The sequence below is a fragment of the Octopus bimaculoides genome, chromosome 6, assembly GCF_046866305.1.
Source record: "Octopus bimaculoides isolate indiv1 chromosome 6, ASM4686630v1, whole genome shotgun sequence".
NCBI classification, from domain to species: Eukaryota; Metazoa; Mollusca; class Cephalopoda; order Octopoda; family Octopodidae; genus Octopus; species Octopus bimaculoides.
The window spans coordinates 48,826,839-48,849,338 of record NC_142933.1 but is presented as its reverse complement, the minus strand read 5'-3'; the positions used below and the strand labels follow the sequence as shown (position 1 = coordinate 48,849,338).

Here is a 22,500-nt window from a genome sequence, read left to right as displayed (position 1 = left end):
ATATAGGAGGAATTTCCTTATTTGCCTTGCGCTCAACTTCTGCAGATAAATGGGAAACAAAGACACGTATTAGATAATATATAATGACTCTCTGGTATTAAATTGAATAAAGGGATCAATAATGAATTACATGCTAACCAGTTAATGCATCTAATATAGCTTCTTGGTCTTCCATGATTCGAACTCCAAAAACAACGTCCTGCGCCATGTACAGTGAAAAATGGCGGTGTTGATACTCGAGTGACGTCATTTCCCTCTCAACCTATTAGCTATTAAACTCGACTGCAAATCACGTTTGCCAAAAAGAACATTCCAAATAAATTCATATAGCCCAAGGGTTTTAAAAAGAAAGAACATATTATTTATCTTATAATCAACAAATACTTTTATTAAGAAAAAGATATTTTATTCGGAGGATGATATAAATAATCTCTTTCATAATCACTATTTTAAATAAAATAGTTTTCATAAATATAATTGGCATTCACTATACATGAATGATAATTTTTATTTAAATTTCATATGATCATTGTGATAATTTTCGTCTCTCAAATTTTTTTCTATCACCCTTGTGTTTCAAAACATGGAAAGTAAATCTTGACTTCTCTGTTAACTATGGAAGACCAGTCGTCATTTTTTAAATTTTAAGACGAGTTCACTTATCTCCCTTTAGAAAGATTGTCAACCCTGTTTTACAATAAAATATACTTGTTCCATTGTTATGAGGGAGATATTTCTTTTCATAAGCGCATGTTTTTAATTAACATATATTTTTGTCAATTTTATATTTATTTCTAGAATATTATCTAAATATATAAATAAGTAAGCTCTCAGCAAACCATCCACGAATAATTTCAGTTCTCAATTGCTTTGTATATCTCCAAAGTCGCAAATACAAAAATACCTTTCATAATAAATAAACTTCGCAATTTTTTTTTTCTTTTGCCCGGCCATAATTTAAACTTTTTTCTGTCCATAAGAATTAAGTTTTTTTTAATAAATTCCCGACATACGCATTGGCAAATACATATGCTTGTATGTATCTAACCAAACATTTTCTTTTTTTTTTGCTTCTAAGTTTATGGAAACATGGTTTAGGTTTCACATATAAATGAATAAATAAAAAATGTGAACTACCTAAACCAAACACTTGACTGATCTAACACACAGCCCCGCCCATTTGGAAATCAGGTGTAATCTGACAGCAGGCGACACACATCCCTCGTTATACACGTTACTTACGTTGTAAGTACTCGCTTCAACTGTACAAAACTGTTTTTGATTCATTTTCTTCTACCAGCGAGAAGAAGAAAAGTTATACTAGAACTAACAAATGTTGTAGTTATTCTTTTAAACCAGGTGAGTTGTTTTAATTTCTCACTTCAAAATATGTCTAATCTTTTAAAATATGTTTTGTTACGATCTACTTGCAACACAAGCATACAATAAGAACAGGCTTGCGTAGACACTTAAGCTTGCTTCACCACAGGTAAGAAACTTCAGAATTAATTTGTGAAGTTTTTAAAAATTTTATGTGGAATTATATCTCGGTTTAATTAAACTTGTAGGAAGTTTGTATTAAGTTCTTTTCTCTTTCATTTATTACTCTTTAAAAATCTCATAAGTAACTATCTATCTAATAATTTTTCTTACACCTGTAAAACCTCAAATGATTTATTTTGACAAACAAAAATGAATAATCATAAATTTTAAAAGACAAAGTGTTTGCATTCAAATGTATCAAGATTACTGTCAAGCAATTCCCACCATAACCTGCCCTATAAGTTTATATTAAGTTTTTATAAAGTTTTGTATTAAGTTCTTATAAGTTTGAATTAAATTCATCATGTACACTTTTTATTGTTCGCCGTCGAGTTCTCTTCGCACTCTTTACAGATCTTCTCCCAAATAATATTTATACTTATTTACATAGAAATATTGTTTAAAATTCACACAAATATATTTTGTATATTCCATTGTGCTCCCCAAACGACTTTTAGAGATTATTTTTGGAAAATAGTGATTATTATTACTGAATTATGTTTAACCACGTATAAATGTTTAAAGAAGAAAAAGAGTTATGCTCATTTCTATTTTTGTTTTCTTCTCTGGTTATTTTTTGCATCAGTTTTTATTTATTTTACCACGTGTCAGATATCTCGGAAGAACACCTTCTGTTTGAGTGTGAAACATAGTATTATTTTCAATCAGATATCCGTATCAGTTCAGCGCAAGTACCGTGTTGTGGATTCCACCTATGCTCAAAAAAAGGTTTACACCCACTCCTATTAACTTTTAAAGAGCCAACGAGGAAGTATCTTTGTGATCGCTCAACCTGCTAGAAACTGACGCTAAATCTACCTCAAATCATATCTCAACGTCTGAAAAGGGGGAAACAGTGGATAATGATGTCCTAAATGATCTTTAAACAACAGGGTTATCCTGTTTGTATTGCTTTTGAACATAGCTCACCCCCATCAGGCGTGACAATATCGTAGGTAACTGAGGTACTTCTCGTGTTTTACCGGCTTCTTAGAAATGACAGCCACGTCTCCTTCAGTTTTTACCCATCTTAGAAAGGAAGTGCGATGTACCCCCTTAGACAAACACATATCATCATCATTATCAATGTCGTTTAACGTCGACTTTCCCTGCTTGCATGGGTCAGACAGAATTTGTTGAAGCAGATTTTCTATAGCAGGATGCCTTTTTTATTGCCAACACTCACCAGTTTCCAAGATAATATTTTCCCATGGCTGGACATGGTTGATTAGATACGAACATCGCTTGTATGACATTGATGCTTATTAGGCATGAGAGCAATCGGATTAGTGTGCAATAGAAATGACTGCTGGTTTGTTCGTGTAATGTGTTTGCATGAAAACAGCTGTATAAACAAGTGCCTGGTGCTCAAGAGGGAGACCTAAGAAGACATGGGATAAAGTAACGAAGGTTGATCTTAGGATGCTGAGCCTCGTGAGGGTGAGGACAACAAAACAAGATGGTTTGTGATTTTCTGTGCTCAAGGAGATCCATACACCACAGCAAAAATGATGTCTTAACACTTTAGTATTCAAACTGGCCATATCCGGTCAAAATATTTTACCTATTTTATCTTCAGATCAGCCAGATATGGCCTTTCACACCTACCCTACATTGTCATTTTTAGGATAACCAATCATATCATCTAAATCTCAAAGCTAGGTGATAGTGCGTGATCAATTCAAAATAATGCAAATAGATATAAGCATTACACTTGACAAAGTAATCTGAATGGTAGAAGGTTAAAAGCATTCTGTTTATGCTTATAACCCATTCTGCATTGTCAAGCGTTTCCCACATCTCATTCCATTTGTCCCCAGCCTTCTATCATTCTTCTATCCATGGCACTCTTTGGCAACTGATCACTTGAGGGCAGTATCAGCACATATTACTCTCCCCCTTTCTTTGTACTATATTCTCCCCACTGGAACCACTCCCATCCCTTATTCCCATTAGCTTCCCTTCCTCAGCCACACTATTTTCGCTGATCACCTTCTTTCTGTGCTTTCACTTATCTCTTTCTTCCATTTTAACACCTCACATATCTGCTATCTTTCTCTACGCCTTCTCATATCTGCTATCTTTCTCTACGCCTTCTCATATCTGCTATCTTTCTCTACGCCTTCTCATATCTGCTATCATGCCTCGCTCACTATAGCTAACTTCATGTGCCATACATCTCCCTCCAACACCTCACACATCATCCCCTTACCTTCTGATCTATTCTTTCCGAGTCACTTCCACCTCCCCCACCTTACATCTCTCCATACTGATATTTCCCATCAACCTGTACCTCCACCCTTGTTCATCACTCACTAGATTCACCTCTCTCCACCCTTTCCATAACCCACTGTTCATATCTTCCCGTATGCTTACTTTCTTGCCCCTTGAAAGTTTGTAGTGGCACTTTATCACTACCTTCTTTTATTTCTTCAACTATTTCCACCTACCCCAATGTAATATGGAGTAGCATATACCTCCTCTATAGCAAGACACCTGTGCTTGTCCCTCTATCATACTTTAGCTCAGTGTTTCCCAAACTTTCTGTGCCAAATTGCAATATCGCCCACATATCGGACAAAAAAATGCTCCAACGCCCCCCCCCCAAACCCCTCACACAACCCCCCTCCTCAACACAAAATCCCCAAGGACCCTCACCCTGTATCATTTAACACACACACACTATATCGTAGACTTGTTGCCTGTTAGTGCCGTTTTGGACTAAATACGCGGTTGTTTACAAATCCTTTATTGTGGGTTTAGTTTTGTCATTGGTGTAAATAAAATTCTAACGTTAACTCTATATTATGCAGACAGATTAACTTCTAGAAATTTGCACTTTCTTTTACACTGATTTTCATTTTCCCCAAATGAACCATTGATCAGAACTACCGATGCAAATATTAATTAATGATTGTATTATAAAGGAAAAGAATAAAACTTTATAATGAGAACCATGTGTCTGGTGCGGTGCAGCTAGTGCAGATACATTCGGTTTCAAACTTAACAACTTTAGCCACAAGTCTCCTCGTATTACATCCAGTCCAATTCTTTTATGGGAAAATAAAGTTCCATGGTTAAAGCTAGATTCAGTCAGATATGAGGAAAGGAAGGCAAGCAAACGTAATTTCGGATGTTTCCACAGATTGGGGTAGGAATTCAATATACTCTGATGGTACTACAAAGTTTCTTTTCCATTACGGCGATATTGCACTGTGGCGTCATTGTCATTTTATAATTCTATGTATTCCTCCTGCACATCATCCTCGCAATCGACTGCATCGACCTCAAACGGATTGCTATACCAATTTGGAATTTTCAGCGCAATAACATCTTGAAATCGCTCCACCATGTTATCGTGCAATGATTGTAAATAGCTGCGATATGTAGTTAAATCCTTATCAATCAATTCGTCTTTCAAAGAACCAAGTTGTGGAAATTGATGGAACTGAGGTTTTGAAATGTTAGTCTTAACACCAATTTCGAAATGAAGGTAGTGATAAATGATTTACAATCGAGAGTTTTTCTGTTTCTTTGCAATAACTTATTCAAATAATTTAATTTTGTGAATATATCACAAAGAAAAAAGATATCGCACCTTGCAGCCATCAGTGAAACGGATAGGGAAGCATTTTCAAAGAAAAAGATACATAAAACAGTTCAACAAAGCGTAAAACAGTTTCCTTTTGAAAGCCACCGCACTTCGGTATGGTATAAGAGTTTAGTATGGTCCTCATCATTTTTCAGACAGAGTTGACGGAAAATTCGACCAGACAAGGGACTGGACTTCAATTTGTTCACAATCTTGGTAACTAACAGTAGCGCATCACTCAATCTACTGTTCATATTTTTTGTCACTAAATGCTGCCGGTGTGCTAAGCAATGAACAGTTAGTATCTAGTGGAAGATTTCACGTTTTAGGAGAGATAAAAAAAACCTTTGTCATCTTTCAATCGTCGAAGGGGATCCACCAGACGCACAGGCAAGAATATTACTGAGTGGGATATTATGTTCAAAAAGGAAAGACTTGAGAGTGTGAAAAATAGTTGCACCTTTTGAATCAAGCAGCAATTTCTCTGTGAACAGCATTCCCTCACAAGGGTGAAGGTCTTCGCTGAAATACCAAACATACACTATCATCAACCATTGATTGTCAACAACAGTTGATTCATCCACTTGTATAGAAAATTCAGAACGCTGGAGAATATTAATGAGCTGATGTTTGACATCGTTGGCCATTTCATCGATGCGTCGAGAAATTGTGTTATTACTAAGTGGGATCTTCTTCATAATGTTATCGCGTTTTTCGTGCATAACAGTTGATAAAACCTCTTCGATAACTGGGTGAAGTAATGTTTCTCCAATTTTGTGAGACTTCCCAGACTTAGCAACAAGCAATACAATGTTGTACGATGCAATCAACCCGTCATTCTCCTGTTTACTAGTTTCCTGAAGTAGCGTGTTTAATGTTTGTATTTGTTTTTTGAAAAGGAGCTCAGTTGCAAAAAGTATGATAACGGCTTGTCCTTCTTGTTAGAATGCTTTGCATCAAAGTGATACTTCAAGCGTGAAGGTTTCATTGCTTCGATGACGTGAAGGTTTCCTTGCTTCGTTGGTCAATATTTGATGGCAAAGAAGGCATTTTGGTAACTGACATTTCTGAGGAGAGGGAATAAATCCAAACGATAAATAATCACTACTGTACTGTTGACAAATTTTCTTGAGTGGAGGCATCAGTAAAGTGAAAATGTGAAAACGAATTTTTATAGACGGCATCAGAAAGGCAGTATGGTATTCCCAAAGAGAAGAAGTCAATAGAGCAGAGTCAGATAACACGTCTTTACTGGAGCAAATACGGATCTAGTTTGTTTGGCTGCCAACATTTCAAGAATTAAAGTTTATCGAAAATTTTAGAATCTGGCTCATTAATGTACTTTTCGAAGCTAAATTGCTGGAGTTATTCAACTTTTTCCGGAAAAATATTTTAAAAAAGTTATAGAGGTTTAAAGTTTGATCATTTTCACCCACTCAAGAAACCCGATTTCAAAGCTATCATTTTGTACGTGACTGCGAATTTTGTCAACATCCTGAAAATAGCACTTTTGTTTTGATATGAAACCACAGAATTACGCACGGCATGTAACCCTTCATAACTTTTTTATTTTTCGGAGTTTTCAGAAAATTTTTACGAATTTGAATTCTTTACGCGGGACTTCATATGATTATGACAAAAAAAAAAAGAAAGAATTGTAGTGGAGTGTAATTTAAGGCCTAGGCCTATTCGGCTGCTATTTTTAGCACGCATGACAACCATCTCAATGACTGTGACAAAAATATTCGATCGATAAAGAAGTCCGTCTCATGTGAGTAGTCAAATCGATAAAAGTACATCCTTATTCTAGGCATATCTAGATATCAGTAAATGCAGACTTAATTTCTAAAAATTCATTGTCACCCACAAAATGTTCACATCGCCCACCATTTTCTAGAAATTCGCCCATCGTCCATCTGTAAGTTGAAATCGTCCACTTTGGGAAGCTATGCAGCTGTTCAACACTTCTGGCATAAAGCCACCTCCTCCTCCTCCTCCTCAAATACTCCCAATTGGAAGTATTTAACTTTCCCTTTTCTCTGCACTTTTTTTTTCTGTCTTGCAAATTGCTTAGTAATCTCACTAGTACCAGTGGCATGAAAAAGAAATGCGTAGTACACACTGTGATGTGGGTGGCATTAGGAAGGGCATTCAGCCATAGAAGCCATGCCAAAGCTGACAATGAAGCTCTACGCAGCCCTGCGGTTTACCTAATTCTGTTAAGCTGTCCAATCTATACCTGAATTAAAGGCGTATGTTATATGGTGGTAATCTTCCAGTTTAGGGAGGTAAAAAACGTAAATAAAAATACAAGGGAAATAACTTAACGTCTTACTAGTATTATCCGTACCACTCTGAAATGTGTGTTTTTTTTTTAGCTCTTTATAAATAAATCACACACGTGATAGAAGTTAACTGTTTATATATAAATCACACACGTGATTGAATATCATAGTACCGGCTGCACAACAACTTATGGTAATCTTCCAGTATAGGGAAATAACGGTCAAACTAAAGCGTTTGACCCGAGCTCAAAATTTTTAAAAAATTAGTCTAATAGGTGTAAAATAACTTGCTGTGAACGAATATGAAGAAAAAAATGCGCGCTCGCGAACGGATGGGGTGGGGAGAGTACGGATAATACTAGTAAGACGTTAAATTATTTCCCTTGTATTTTTATTTACTTTTTTTACCTCACTAAACTTGAAGATTACCTTAAATGGTGATGGTGACGATAATGACATACATATACACAATGGACATCTTTCACTTTCTGTTTTCTAAATTCACTCACAAAACTTTGGTTGGCCTGGAGTTATAATAGATGACACTTACCCAAGGTGTCACACAGTGGGACTGAACTTGAGACTGCATGGTTGGAAAGCAAGCTTCTCAACAACTCAGCCATGCCTTATCTATATATATAAAAATGAGAATGTCTGTCTGTCTGTTTGTCTGTCTGTGTGTGTGAATCCCTAAAACTCGAGAACTACGCAACCAATTTCATTCAAATTTTACACATGCCTTACTTAGGGTTCCAGTTGTGTTTTAGTCAAAAAAAATTTTTAACTTCTTGCAGAGTTCGAGCACACGGCAACATAATATCTCCTCCAGTATTTAAGTATTACATGTCAAAAGTGAAACAAAAACACTCATGTCAAATACTTTCACTTTAAAAATGAAACTATTCCACTAACTGAAACAATCACATTTCGATACTGTAATGACAGATACTTTCACAGAGAGAGAAAGAGAGAGAGAGAGATGTATATGTATACATATACATGTATATGTACACCATTTCGATACTGTAATGACAGATACTGTCAGAGAGAGAGAGAGAGAGAGAGAGAGATGTATATGTATACATATAGATGTATATGTACACCATTTCGATACTGTAATGACAGATACGTACACGTATATGTATAGATATATATATATATAGATAGATAGATCTATATGCATACATGTATATGTATACATATGTGTTGATGTATATATATATATATATATATAGATGTACATGTAATATGTACACATATATACATATATACATGCATACAGATATCTATACATATATACACCCATCACATACACATGCACACAAACACACACATTAGTCATTTGTTTTCTTATCCAAAACTACGTCAAAAGTACTGAATGGATCTTTATGAAATTTGGAAATTATATTCTTTGCATAACGGCCATAACTCCCATGAAAATTCATATATTTTTGATGTTGATGAAATTTTAACCCGAACATAACAGATGAGCATTATTTGTAATTCAACGGTACAACAGTGTAAAACTACCCTTTCAGATATACTTACATTGTGATTTCTGCAATGTGGTGCATAAATTGTCAAGTAATGAGACGCATCTTTGCCTGCACTGATTCACTTGCAAAGTGTTGAGTAAAATTATTTCGTTGCAGACCTCCGGCCATTTTGTTCTGTTGTTAATTCTGTAGATGACCTCAAACACAAAGTCTTTCCCAACTTTAAACAAAACTACCAAAATCACAATTGGCTATGTGAAAGAGCAATATTAGCTCCAAAAAACGTAGCGGTTACAAAAATTAATCAACACCTGATGCATTCTCTTCCCGGCAATCTTCAAACTTACAAGTCTGTTGATACAGTTCCAGATACAAATGAAGTGGTGAACTCTCCTCCTGAATTTCTCAATTCGTTGGAGCCTCCAGGACTACCTCCCCACATATCACTTAAAGCTGGAACGCCTGTTATGCTGCTCCGCAATCTGGAACCACCAAGACTTTGCAATGGAACACGACTCGTGATAAAGAAAATGATGTCACACGTTATCGAGGCAACCATTCTTTCTGGATGTGCAAAAGGGGATGACGTCTTTATTCCAAGAATTCCTCTTACTCCATCAGGAGCAGACATTCCTTTTACATTCAGAAGACTACAATTCCCCCTTCGTGTGACTTTTGCCATGTCCATAAACAAATCTCAAGGTCAAACACTGTCTGTAGCTGGTCTTCTCTTCGAAGAGCCCTGCTTCTCACATGGACAACTGTATGTTGGCTGCTCAAGAGTGGGCAGCAAAAAAAAACCTATTTTGTATATGCTTCACAAGGGAAAACAAGGAACATTGTTTACAACGAGGTGTTATAATCACAACAGCAAGAAAGTATGTACATGATCACCTTCTTTTACGAAACTTCATTGACTTTCATATATTTATATTGATATACATATACATATATATACGTGTGTTTGGGTGCGTGTGTTTATATACATCTCTATATATAAAGATGATGCGTAGTCTAGACGGCGTTTTTAGATTTCATTATTCTCTTTAACCCGGGCAACGCCGGGTATTTCTGCTAGTTTTATATATATAAGAGAGTGACTGATCAAGGCTTGGATAATTCTTATTATGGCTCTACTCAGTCTATGTTTATCTGGAATTGAACAACACTTTGATATTTATTCTTCTGGTATTTCTAAATTACATGACTCTCCTATCAGTGAGGATGGATAATCCATACAACAAAATGTTAACCAAGATACTTCATTGTACCTGTATGACATTTGTTCTGTGTTCAAATCTTAATCTATTACCTGATTTATGACTCTATCCAGTTTCCTGGGTAACTTTAGGGGTGTACACTTTGTTACAAGCATTCAGGTCAGAAAACCAGTCTGAGCATAACTTTTTCTTAGAAGTTCTGTAAAAAAAGTTTTAAGTGCTACTCTTCCTCCTTTAAGTCATGAAAAAAAAATCTTTAATAATCTCTAGTTTTGATAAAACTGTAAGAAATGACTGTGCAAACCAAGGAGAAATGGTGACGAATGGAAACAAGCTCCTTTTAACGCACTGCACGGTCGACACAATATATAATATACATAAGAGAAATCACATGTGAAATGCGAGGAAATGCCAGCAAGGAAAGAGAGTGACACAACCGTTAAAGATATATAAAAAGTAAGTTTTATTAGAATAGTAAACTGTGTGTCTGTGTGTGCGTGAATGTGGCATAATAATAATAACACAATATATACGACAGGCCATCATGTGAACAAGTGTGTGTGTGTGTTATACAAATATGTGTATGTGTGAATGAGAGATACAGAGCATGGAAAAGAGTCTGTAACCTGGACGATAAGTGTTCTGAACACAAAGATAAGAAAATACCAGTTCATAGTTGAGGTACAAAGTAGATTGAAAGTCTGTATATAAGAGGTTGTGGCTTCAAGGCAGAGCTAAGTCACATGCTTTCTTAAAATCTTACTGAAAAGCAAGTAAAAATCTTTAACCTCCTACAGACAAATTACATCATTGTTTATGTCTAATTTCCCATGAATTTGTGTTTGGTTGACTTTTCTTGAGTGCTGAACCTCAGGGAGATCACAAGCCAAGTTCCAGCAATAGTTATATGCAAGTCCCATCTGCCTTGATAGCTTTGTCCCATTGACTTTATGTTCCCTGAAAATCTTGGTGACACAAGTGTTGAGCAGGGAGAACGTTTTCATTGGAATTTATCAAGGTCACTGTGGAGATAGTGCAGCTTTATGCTCAAAATTTGCTTTTGAAAGTTTTCTAGCATGCTGTCAACTATTTCAGCATAGTTTACTACTTTCTTGTTGCCCAGAAAGTCATTTACAACTATTATAAACGAATTCCATGCTGCTGCTTCAATGCAATTCATTGAAATTACCAAGTTCCCATTTTTCATCAATTTACTGATCTGAGGCCCATCAAATACTCCAGATTTTATCTTTTCACTGCTTACTCTGCAAAATGTGCTACAGATATAGTGAAAGTAACAAACTGCTTCATAATTCCAAGTTTGATATGGAGTGTAGGTAGAATGATTTTTCTCGGCTGAACTAAAGGCTCTTCAACCACATTAAAAGACTCTACAGTTAATGTTGCAATCATATTTTCTTGTTTATTGTATTGTTGCACTTTAATCTTAGGTCAATCCTCATTGACCTAAGATCAAAGATATTTCGTTTGACTTTTAAAATGTGCTAGGGTACCACATTATCTCTTGTCACTGTCATTTATTTTAGATAGTTGCTTATCTTGTTCATATTATTATTGTTGTTGTTGGTCATTAAGGAGTGGGTAGGTTGGTAATAGTGGTGGTTGTATAGGCCTCTGACGCTCAAACCTATACAACCACCACTATCACCAACCCACCAACTCCTTAATGACCAACAATAACAACAATAATATGAACACGATAAGTAACTTTATCTAGTGTGTTTTAAAAGTTGATCTTAGGTCAATGAGGATTAACCTAAGATTAAGTACAACAATAATACAATTAACAAGAACAATATGACTGCAACATTAGCTCCAGTAGAGTTTTGTGTGTATATGTGTGTATCTGACAACTTTTTTCTATGTTCTAAAAGTAAATATCTAATCTTTCTTAACTGTTTTTAAAGCTATTTTGCATTTGAAATTTACTTTCTTGTATGTAAAATAGCACTTCTAAATAAAGTTTGTTTATTATATATATATATATATATATATTGATATTGATAGGAAGGACAACAAAAGAAAGAAAGAGACCTCGATATTATGTAAATAGAGGAATTTATCTGTAAAAATATGTAACACTTATTCGTTAGTCATGATAAAACTCCGAGTTTCGGATGCCTACCACATCGATTATTCTATGAAAAACAGACCAATACCATCAAGGGAAATATACTCTAAGAAACTTTTGGAGAAAATTACACTACCCTCGGCATCCGAAACTCGGAGTTTTATCATGGCTAACGAATAAGTGTCACATATTTTTACAGATGTATATATATGTGTATATATATATATATATATATTTGTGTGTGTGTGTGTGTGTGTGTGTGTGTGTGTGTGCATGTGCACAACTGGGCCCTCCTCAAGACACCCACTACCGCCCATTTCTAACTGCTATTCTTCCTTGACACCACTTTTCTTACTACCCAGAATCATTTCACTTGTTATCCATTGTTCTGATCTCCACCCATGCTTTCACATATCATCCACCTCAACTGTGTGTCAAAATTATCTCTCCTCCTCCACCACCATATGTTTCACCCTCCTCAGACACTGCACCTGCCTCTCTGTCTCTCTCTTTTCCATGGCAACCATGGCACCCCCCCCCCCCCCAGCTTGTTATTTCTCTTTTGTCTACCTGTTTACTATACTATTATTTTTATTCTGCTATCCTGCATGAAAAATGCACCCAGTACATGCGGTTGACATTAGGAAAGCCATACAGCTGAAGAAATCATGCCAAACAGACACTGAAGCACAATGCAGTCCTTGGGCCTGTCAAATCCTGTCAAACCATCCAACTCATACTAGCATAGAACATGATGTTGAATGATGATATATACAGAGAGTAAAGGGTATTTAAGGACACTAAATTATCAGTATATTACTCTCTTCAAACCATTTAAAAGATTTTATTTCTTTCAAGTCCTACATGAAAGATAAAATGCTAATGCAAGAAATGAAAAGAGTATGCAGTCAATTTTTCCACGTGTGGAATATTGCAATTTAGAAATTGCCAACTTTCTAAATATTGGTTTCAAATTTTGGTATGGAGCCAGCAACTTCAAGGGAGAGACTAAGTTGGTTACTTCAGCTTCAGCAATCAATTATTACTTATTTTATTGACACTGAAAGGATGAAAGGCAAGGTTGGCCTCAGCAGAATTTGAACTCTGAATGTAAAAATAGACAAAATACTGCTAAGCAATTTGCCTGGTGTGCTAATGATTCTACCAGCTAGCTATCTTAAACTTTCTAAATATTGCAAGATCTTTTGTTCTCAAAATTCTGATGGAATTGGAAACCTATGGTAGGAATGTTTCAACTGTACCAAAGAGAGAAAAACATATTTTAAATATTTGGAGACTATAAAACACTGCAAGTCATCCAACAGGTCCAAAACATTATTGCTGATCTCAGAAAATCAATGAAGGTCATTGCCAAAGTACTTTTGGTATCAGAGTGGACTATCAGAGCTGTGTTGCATGAGGACATATGTATGGAAGAGTGGCCAATTCATGTCTTCAAAGACACAGGAACACTGTTTGATACATGCCAAGTGGTTACTTAACAGGGTTAAAAGACCACATGAACATGGCATGCTTTGGTTCTTTTCTGATGAGAAAACCTTTGACCAAGACCAAAAGTCTAACAAGAGAAATGACAGTTGGTTATGTGCAGATCTATCTGATATCCTCAGCAATGCACACTAAGTTTCCAGCAACTGTGTTGGTTTTAAGAGTGGTGAGTAATGAAGGTCATATCATACCGCCTCATATCTTTCTACAAGGTCTTAGAATTAATACTGCTGGTTACATTGTGCTGGACACAGCTGTTAAGCCCTAGAGGTATGAAGTACATAGTGGAAGACCATACATATTTCAACAAGACCCAATACCTTCACAGCAAAGCATAAGTAATCAAATCGTGTAACATCAAAGTTGTGACCTCCAAATTTGCTAGATTTGAAACCCTTGGACAACTATATTTGGAGCGTTGTTGAAAGGGAGACTAATTGATATCTTCACAACACCATAGTTTCATTGAAGATTGCCATTGTCCAGATTATGTTTGACATAAATAAGGATCAATTAGTGCAGGCATGTCAACGATTCCAGTCTTGCATTGAGGCAGTCATTGCTGAAGGCAGTCATTGTTGAAGGCAGATTCATAGAATAATCTTATAAGAAAATGTATCAAAATGTGCACAAACTGTTGTTAAAATACATTTGGTTTTCACTAAAATAGTTGTTTTATTAAATTACCAAATATGTCCTTGAAACCCACTCACACCCTATATATATATATATATATATATATATATATATATATATATACTTACATACAAATGTGTGTGTGTGTGTGTATCTATCTGTCTTCCTCCATCTTTCTATCTATACCTCTGTCCTGGCCTCTACTTCACTGCTATACCCTTCTGTCCCTTCCTCCCTCCACCATCCTGTCTGCTCTCGTGTGACCTGTGGTCAACTTTCTTTTCACTCCAGCCGCTGTGAAGGCAAGACGAACTACTAGCGTTCTACCTCAGATTTGCGTTTGGCCGTACGGCTTTTGAATGTTGTTTTCACTGTCCATTTTTTCCTGTCTTGGTTTGTGTTTGCCACCTTGGAATCCTCTGTGTAGTGGGTTGATCCACTACTCAGGAAGAGACTATTCTAGAGTACGTTCTGTCTTATCTTCGAAACGTCTAGATAGAATAGAGACAGCTGATGAAGGGATATTCCAAGTGGCTTTCCGTTTTCCTATATGTTCGTTCCGTTGTCTGTAGTTTATTGTTCTAACGTCCTGTACCCTGATATGCATGTATATACACATGTAGATGTAAGTATGTACATATATGTGTGTATACATGTATATATATTCTTTGTATTATATATATATATATATATATATATAGTTTTAGGGAAAATAACCAAGTTTCAAGAACTCATCGATGAAAATCCACTATCACATATAGAAAAATTAATAATTAAAAGCACAATAAATGAGTATAATATAAAGTAAAGTAAATATCATAAGATAAATATAATATTTATCTTATGATATTTACTTTACTTTATATTATACTCATTTATTGTGCTTTTAATTATTAATTTTTCTATATGTGATAGTGGATTTTCATCGATGAGTTCTTGAAACTTGGTTATTTTCCCTAAAACTATATATTTTATATATATTTTATCTATAAAGCTCAATCTAATTTTAATTTTTTATAAATTGATTTTAATTGAGTTTTTACCTGTAATTTTGGATTTTGTCCCTAATATTATTATATATATATATATATATATATATATATGACGTTGACCACTAACGTGGACATTCAATGTGCTAGAAATAGATCACATCTTGTGTCTAATAAGACCTAAATTGTTCTCAACATGAAATATAGCGTGATACCAAAACGTAAGCGGGCAAGACATTTAAAATCACCGAAAAAGGAACATTCTTAAACAGGGACCGGTTTCAAATTTAACAATCTTACCGACTGTCTATTTCTCTTCAGCCTGGTTTGTAATGGAAAGAGAAATAGACAGGCGGTAAGATTGTTAAATTTGAAACCGGTCCCTGTTTAAGAATGTTCCTTTTTCGGTGATTTTAAATGTCTTGCCCGCTTACGTTTTGGTATCACGCTATATTTCATGTTGAGAACAATTTAGGTCTTATTAGACACAAGATGTGATCTATTTCTAGCACATTGAATGTCCACGTTAGTGGTCAACGTCATATATAAAAATGTACTTTAATCCGGTGAGATTGCAGATACTGTTTCTGAATCTCTTTGATTCTTTAAATGTGCTAGCTTCCTGGTAATTAATAAATATTAATAAATATATGATTTTTTGCCATATTTTTTAATAATATATTATATATATATATATATATATATATAGTTTTAGGGAAAATAACCAAGTTTCAAGAACTCATCGATGAAAATCCACTACCACATATAGAAAAATTAATAATTAAAAGCACAATAAATGACGAGCAGATGTCTCTTTATGGCGACATGTGCAGACCTATTTTAATTTTAATTTTTTATAAATTGATTTTAATTGAGTTTTTACCTGTAATTTTGGATTTTGTCCCTAATATTATTATATATATATATATATATATATATATATATATATATAGGCAAATCGAAAACAAAAATAAGTCAAAAAGACATGCACAGTATAGGTATTAGGTCCATGCTCAGTTTAAGAAGGAAAAAAGAGTTGGGATATAATATATGTTTGTGTATATGTATAGTACACACAGAGACATATATATAGTCAATTTAAAGATGTAATATCCTCCTTAGGGATTATAAAATCCAGAGATCAACTGGTGTTATCAATTATGCTTTGGGAGAATTCTCTCAATATATAGGGATAAACTGTCTAATGTACATTTATATTAACATCAGAAAACAGAGAAAAAATATATTGTGAATACTTTTTTTATTTGCATCACAATAAAAACATAGCAAATATTTAATACAAATAAAATTTAAAAGAATATAAATTGACATAAAATAAGCATAAAAAGTTCCTACACATGTTTCAATCTGGTTACTAGATAAACAGTGCTTCTGATCCACAGGATTCAAACAATGTTAAGAGTTGTAGATGTAAAAATAACGCAATGTGACCAGATACCTTCATGGCTTCCCCCTTGCAAAAGGCTAATGATTACATATTTTTTCAGAGGAATTCAAATTGGTGTTAAAAAATGTACTAGATAAGATAGATGAGGACTACATCATCATCATTATAATCGTTTAATGTCCGCTTTCGATGCTAGCATGGGTTGGACGATTTGACTGAGGACTGGTGAACCAGATGGCTACACTAGGCTCCAATCTGATTTGGCAGAGTTTCTACAGCTGGATGCCCTTCCTAATGCCAACCACTCCGAGAGTGTAGTGGGTGCTTTTATGTGCCACCGGCACGAAGTCCAGTCAGGCGGTACTGGCAACGGCCACGCTCGAAATGGTGTATTTTACGTGCCACCTGCACAGGAGCCAGTCTAGCGGCACTGGCAACGATCTCACTTGAATGTCTTTACATGTGCCAGGAAGGCAATGCAGGGTACAGGTGCCATATGTTAAGTATCCAAGTGATGTAAACATTAAACTTAATGTTTGCATCACTTGGATACTTGTGATACAAATAAAATAAGTATCCATAATATATTTTTTCTCCCTTTTCTTATATATATATATATATATATATATATATATATATGGTAATTGTACCGTCTTCACAAATGATTACCATCTCCTTGTGCTTCCACTTTATCTGTAGCATTTCTGACAGTCTGTCCATGACCTTTCAGATGACTTTTCAGTCCCATTACAGGTTTTCATTGTTTGAAGCACACTTACTATGCGCTTCTCAACTGGGTAGGTCTGCACATGTCGCCATTTTTCCATTGCTACAAGACTTTCATTAGAACAGAATGACAAATAAGTCACCATAAAGAGACATCTGCTCGTCATTAGATTATAGTGATAAACACTTGTACAACACTAGTACCACTGTCTGAGTCTCCATGATCAGCACCTATTAACAGGATGACTTATGCAAAAGTTATAATAGATGGCAGCAAAAGTTATGTAAGGAACGACCGTGCAAACTCAAAAAGGAGAAATGGTGACGGATAGAAAAATAGAGGACTCCTTTTATTTAAACGTGTCACACGGTCGAACACAAAAAAATATATCAATGATGATATACATAAAATGTTATACTACGATAACATAGATGACCAGTAATGAAAGACCACAACCGTATAAGATGAATAACAGAAATATTTATTATGGCGTTAAAGATGTATGTCTGTGTGTGAGTGTGAATGTGACATATAAGAACATAATCAAAGACAGGCCGTCATACAAAGAAAAGTGTGTATGTGAGTGATACACGTATGTGTATGTGAGTTATTACAGCAGATAGAAAGAGTCATTAACACGTAAGCATTTATACCAGTTCTTAAGTACACAATAGTATGAGTCTGTATGTGAAAGAAGTGAGTTGAGGCTGTGTGTGGCAGAGCTGATCACTAGTTGTGATGTTGTGGCATCGATACCGGCCTGTGATTCTTGTTATACAGATGTTCGTCGCTGGCTGAGATCTCTTGTCTGTTTATTATCGTGGTGAAGCTGAGTCACCTAACAGAATCGAAGAGAGAGATGTGCTTGGATTGGTGTACATAGAAAGTCCTGTTGACGCTGGTGGAGATTGATGCTGGTTAGTAGTAATCATAGAATCGTGTTGGTCATGACGATGATGCTGGTTAGTAGTCGTAGACTCATGTTGCTGATGTGGCGACGGCGGTGGTCATCGTTGGCTGGACGAAGCTGTTGAAGTGGTCGCTGGTTGCTGCTGCTGCTGCTGTGTGGTACACGGAACAGATCTCAAAGAGAAACTGAACCAAGACAAATTTGTGGTATGAGTTGATCTATTTAAGGCATTAAGGGGGCTCCCAGACGGGAGTAGAAAAACACTATCACGTGACCTTATTAAGGGCTGTGATTGGTCAGTTTGCGTTCTGGCGGGAACGGTTCGAAGAAGTTGCCGATTCGAATAATGATCAGTCACGTGATGACAAGGAGATGTTCTCTGCTACGCTCGCGTTTATTTATATTTAAATGAGAAGAATGGTGATAGCAGTTTTGTATCTAATGGCAATAGGTAGTTTTGTATGTAATGGCGATCGAGGTGTTAGTTTCACTACAGTTATAATAGATGGCAGGGTCGGTACTTTTCATATATCTGTAATTTTTCAGATTAACACCCGCACGATTACCCAACCCTAATCCTAACACTAACCCTAAAACCTAACCCTAACCCTAAAAAACGTAACCGTAACATTAATCCTAAACCCTAACCCTAACACCCTAGTGAAAATCGTGGTAAATTTACAAAACATTGACGAACATGAGTTATATTTTACTGAATGATTGTGTACTTGCATGTGTATGCTTTTGAGAGAGCGAGAGAGGAAGAGGTAGAGAGGGGGAGAGAAAAGAATAGGGGTAGTTAAAAGTTTTCTTATGACTGCTTCTCTTCACTGCCTATTACTTCATTAGAAATCTAAGGATGCACATAATAGAGAAAAATGAAACAAATATGGACGACTTGCTCCGAAACATCACCGAGTGGGGAGCACTTCTCAAAAATAACCTGCAGTTGTTTCCTTCAAAATTCCTACATGCTTGAAATGTACATACATCAAGGTACATTTGTACAAAATTTCATGAAAAAATATTCATTTTCCTGGAAGTTAAGAGGAATTTAAGTGGAATTTCAGAATATTGTACCCCACCTCCTTCCAAAACACTTTCACCGAAAATTTTTGTATATTTGGAATCTACATAATAAATAGTATATGCATAGAAAATTTCATTAAAAAATGTTCATTTTTATGAAAGTTATGACCTTCCAAAGTTGGGGGATACAACTCTGTAGTTATGCCATCAATGTTTTGTAAATATACCACGATGTGAATGACTGTGTTTACTTGCACGTGTATACGTGCGAGAGAGGAAGAGAGGGAGAAATGAATAGAGATTGAGAGCAATGTGTATGTTGTTGTCACAGGTCATGTATGTGTGGTTGTGTGTGTTTTTACATATCTATGTTATGAAAAATAGGTAAAGAACACTGAGATGAAAGTTTAATCTATGACGTTGTATGTATCACTTTCTCTCTCTCCCTCTCCCTCTTTAACTCTTACTCTCTATATTTTTATGTTGAGCGCGTGTGTAAGAATTGCGTTCCAGGTAGAAGGGATGAAATATAAAAGTTGCTAGAAACAACAGCCAAATCTCCCTTAAATCGCACAAAGTAAACGGAATTTTAAAAATCTAATTACTGCACTGGAAAGTTCACATCGAGAAAATTCCATTGATGTAAAAATTTTTACGAAAAAGTGGAAAATGTGGATTTCTATAAACTTTCAAAAAGGCTTCACACAAACACAATTTCAGATTTATATATTAAGATATATATATATTTTTATATTTACTTTTTATATATTTTTATATTTACTTTTTATGTGTTTTTACACATTGTATTTATGTGTTTTTTACACATCGTTTTTATATATATTTTATATTTTATATGTATCTCCATTGCATTTACTTTTCTCCTTTCATATCTATATCTTTTATATTGACTTTTCTATGTACTTATTATATTGTTTTTTTTTTGTTTTTTTTATATATGTGGGGTAGATGAGGCCCATTAGCCAAGTGAAGGCAACTCTTCTAGGAGAAGGACACTCCGACATAAAACCAGGTCCATGACTTCTGTGGGAGCAGACTCGGCTCTTTTTTTTTTTTTTATGAGGTTGTGGTTAGGACAACCAGTATAGGAGAATAAAACTCCGAATTCAAATTGATCTACCACTGCTGGCTTGCAGTCTCCTTTTGAGGAAAAGCCTAGGAGAGGATACTCTGATATAAAACCTGCAGTCAACTTAGTACTAGTCATCTTGCTCTTGCTTGTCACTGGATTATACTATTTTGAACTAGAGAGTGGCAAAGGTGTTGTACAAGCGTTTGTCACTAAAATCCAATGAAGTACAGATGTCCCCAACAAGACAAAACACTGTCAAATCACAGTCATTTTAGTATGACCCGAGAAAAAATTAGTGACAAGAAAGAGAGAGAGGGGAGGGGGAAGGATGGATGGGGGGAAGGAAAAAGGAGTGAGAAGGGCAAGAGAGGAGAGGAAGAAAGAAGAAAGGAGGAGAGAAAAGTCCTGTGGCGATGGAGGAGTGGCGACGTATGCAGACTTGACCGGTTGGAAGCATACAGTTACAAATCTGCACATAAGGCGGCAGGGTTCTTATCTTAACATTGCTAACATGTCTTCATGGACAGGGGCTGTTTTCAGTGGAGAATCCTGTGTCTGAGCAGCCCTTTTAAGGAGAACACTGCTCACCTGGATATACTGGGAAGGTGCTAAAAAAGGTGCATTAAAAATCGTCTGTCCGCACTCTGCTGGTTAGTTTACTGCGGCTAACGGTGGTTCAATATAGCAGGAACGAACGAAGAAATATAAGCAATAATAAAAAGTATGCGAGGAAAAAGGTTTTACTTAACTTGGCATGCTGGAATGGGAGAACTCTCTTGGCTCGAGCGGATAGGCCTGAAAGAAGAACAGCTCTAGTAACTAAGGAGCTGAGACGTCTTAATGTTGATATTGCAGCTCTATCCGAAACAAGATGTTCAGGTGAAGATCATCTTGTTGAAAGAGCAACCGGCTTCACAGTGTTCTGGGTTGGGAGGCCAAAGGGAGAGAAAACGGAGGTTGATGTTGGATTTGCAATTAGAAGTAATTTACTGAAAGACCTAGAACAACCACAAAGTATAAATGACCACATGATGAAACTCCGGATCCCTCTCTCTTGTGGACGCTTTGTGACTGTTTTCTCCATCTATGCTCCCACACTCTCAGCAAATGAAGAAAATATCCATGCATTCTATGAGGAACTTAGAAGTAGTATTCTCTCAGTCCCTCTGAATGAGAAGTTGGTTGTGCTCGGCGACTTCAATGCACGTGTTGGCAGGGACAATAGTGCTTGGAATGTACTTGGGCGGTATGGAATAGATAAGGTGAACAAAAATGGTTTACACCTGCTACAAATGTGCTCTGAACTAGGGTTGGCTGTTGGGAACACATTTTTTCACCATAAGCTGAAACATAAAGTCACCTGGATTCATCCAAGATCAAAGCAAGGTCACATGATTGACCTTGTATTAACTCGGAAATCTGACCTACAGGATTTGTTTAGTCTCAGAGTATTGCGAGGAGCTGATTGTGATACTGATCACAAAATGGTTAGGGCTAAGTTCAAATTCAGGGTTCGTACAAGAAAGCGCAGTGCAGGTGTGCGAGTCCCCCAAAAAATTGATGTAGGACAACTTAAACAGCCACAGGTCTCACAGCTATTTCGGGATAGATGCAGTAATATTTATTTTGAAGGTTCATGGCAATCTTTTCGAGAAGGATTATATAAGGCTGGAGTGGATGTGCTGGGTTTTAAGAGGAGACAACATAGAGATTGGTTTGACTCCAATGATGCAATGGTAAATGAGCTACTGGCAACAAAGAGGTCTACTTATGAAAAACTTCTTAACCTAAACATTAAGGGCAAAGAAAAATGGAAAAGGTATACAGAGCGCAGAAAGCAGAACTGCAAAAGGAATTAAGGAGGCTCAAAGATACCTGGTGGAGTAATTTGTCTGAGGAAATACAGGCATCTTATGAAAGGAAAGACATTAAAAATTTGTACGGCTTATTGTGACAAGCTTTTGGACCGCAGTCC

General features: G+C 35.9%; 2 protein-coding genes across 11 annotated transcripts in view; one reads left to right on the top strand and one right to left on the bottom strand.

The window, feature by feature from the left end:
- The window catches only part of LOC106868173 (uncharacterized), a 39,947-nt gene extending 39,719 nt beyond the window's left edge, over positions 1-228 (bottom strand). Inside the window, exons 1-2 of the mRNA XM_014913317.3 lie at positions 139-228; positions 1-39 (exon numbers count right to left, since the gene is read on the bottom strand). The exon at positions 1-39 is cut by the window's left edge and continues 43 nt beyond it. Coding sequence (XP_014768803.2) covers positions 1-39; positions 139-208 — 109 coding nt within the window. The 5' untranslated portion in view covers positions 209-228. The remainder of the gene's footprint in view (positions 40-138) is intronic.
- The window catches only part of LOC106880743 (uncharacterized), a 120,486-nt gene that overhangs the window by 14,746 nt on the left and 83,240 nt on the right, over positions 1-22,500 (top strand). For 3 of the 10 annotated variants that reach the window (XR_016242256.1, XM_089353845.1, XM_089353846.1), the window contains exon 1: positions 988-1,359. The exons of 5 other annotated variants lie outside the window; for them this stretch is intronic. The gene's annotated coding sequence lies outside the window, so the exon portion shown is untranslated. Of the gene's footprint in view, positions 1-973; positions 1,490-22,500 lie in introns of those variants that run through there. 2 more of the 10 variants (XM_089353847.1, XM_089353848.1) reach the window with 2 other exon arrangements.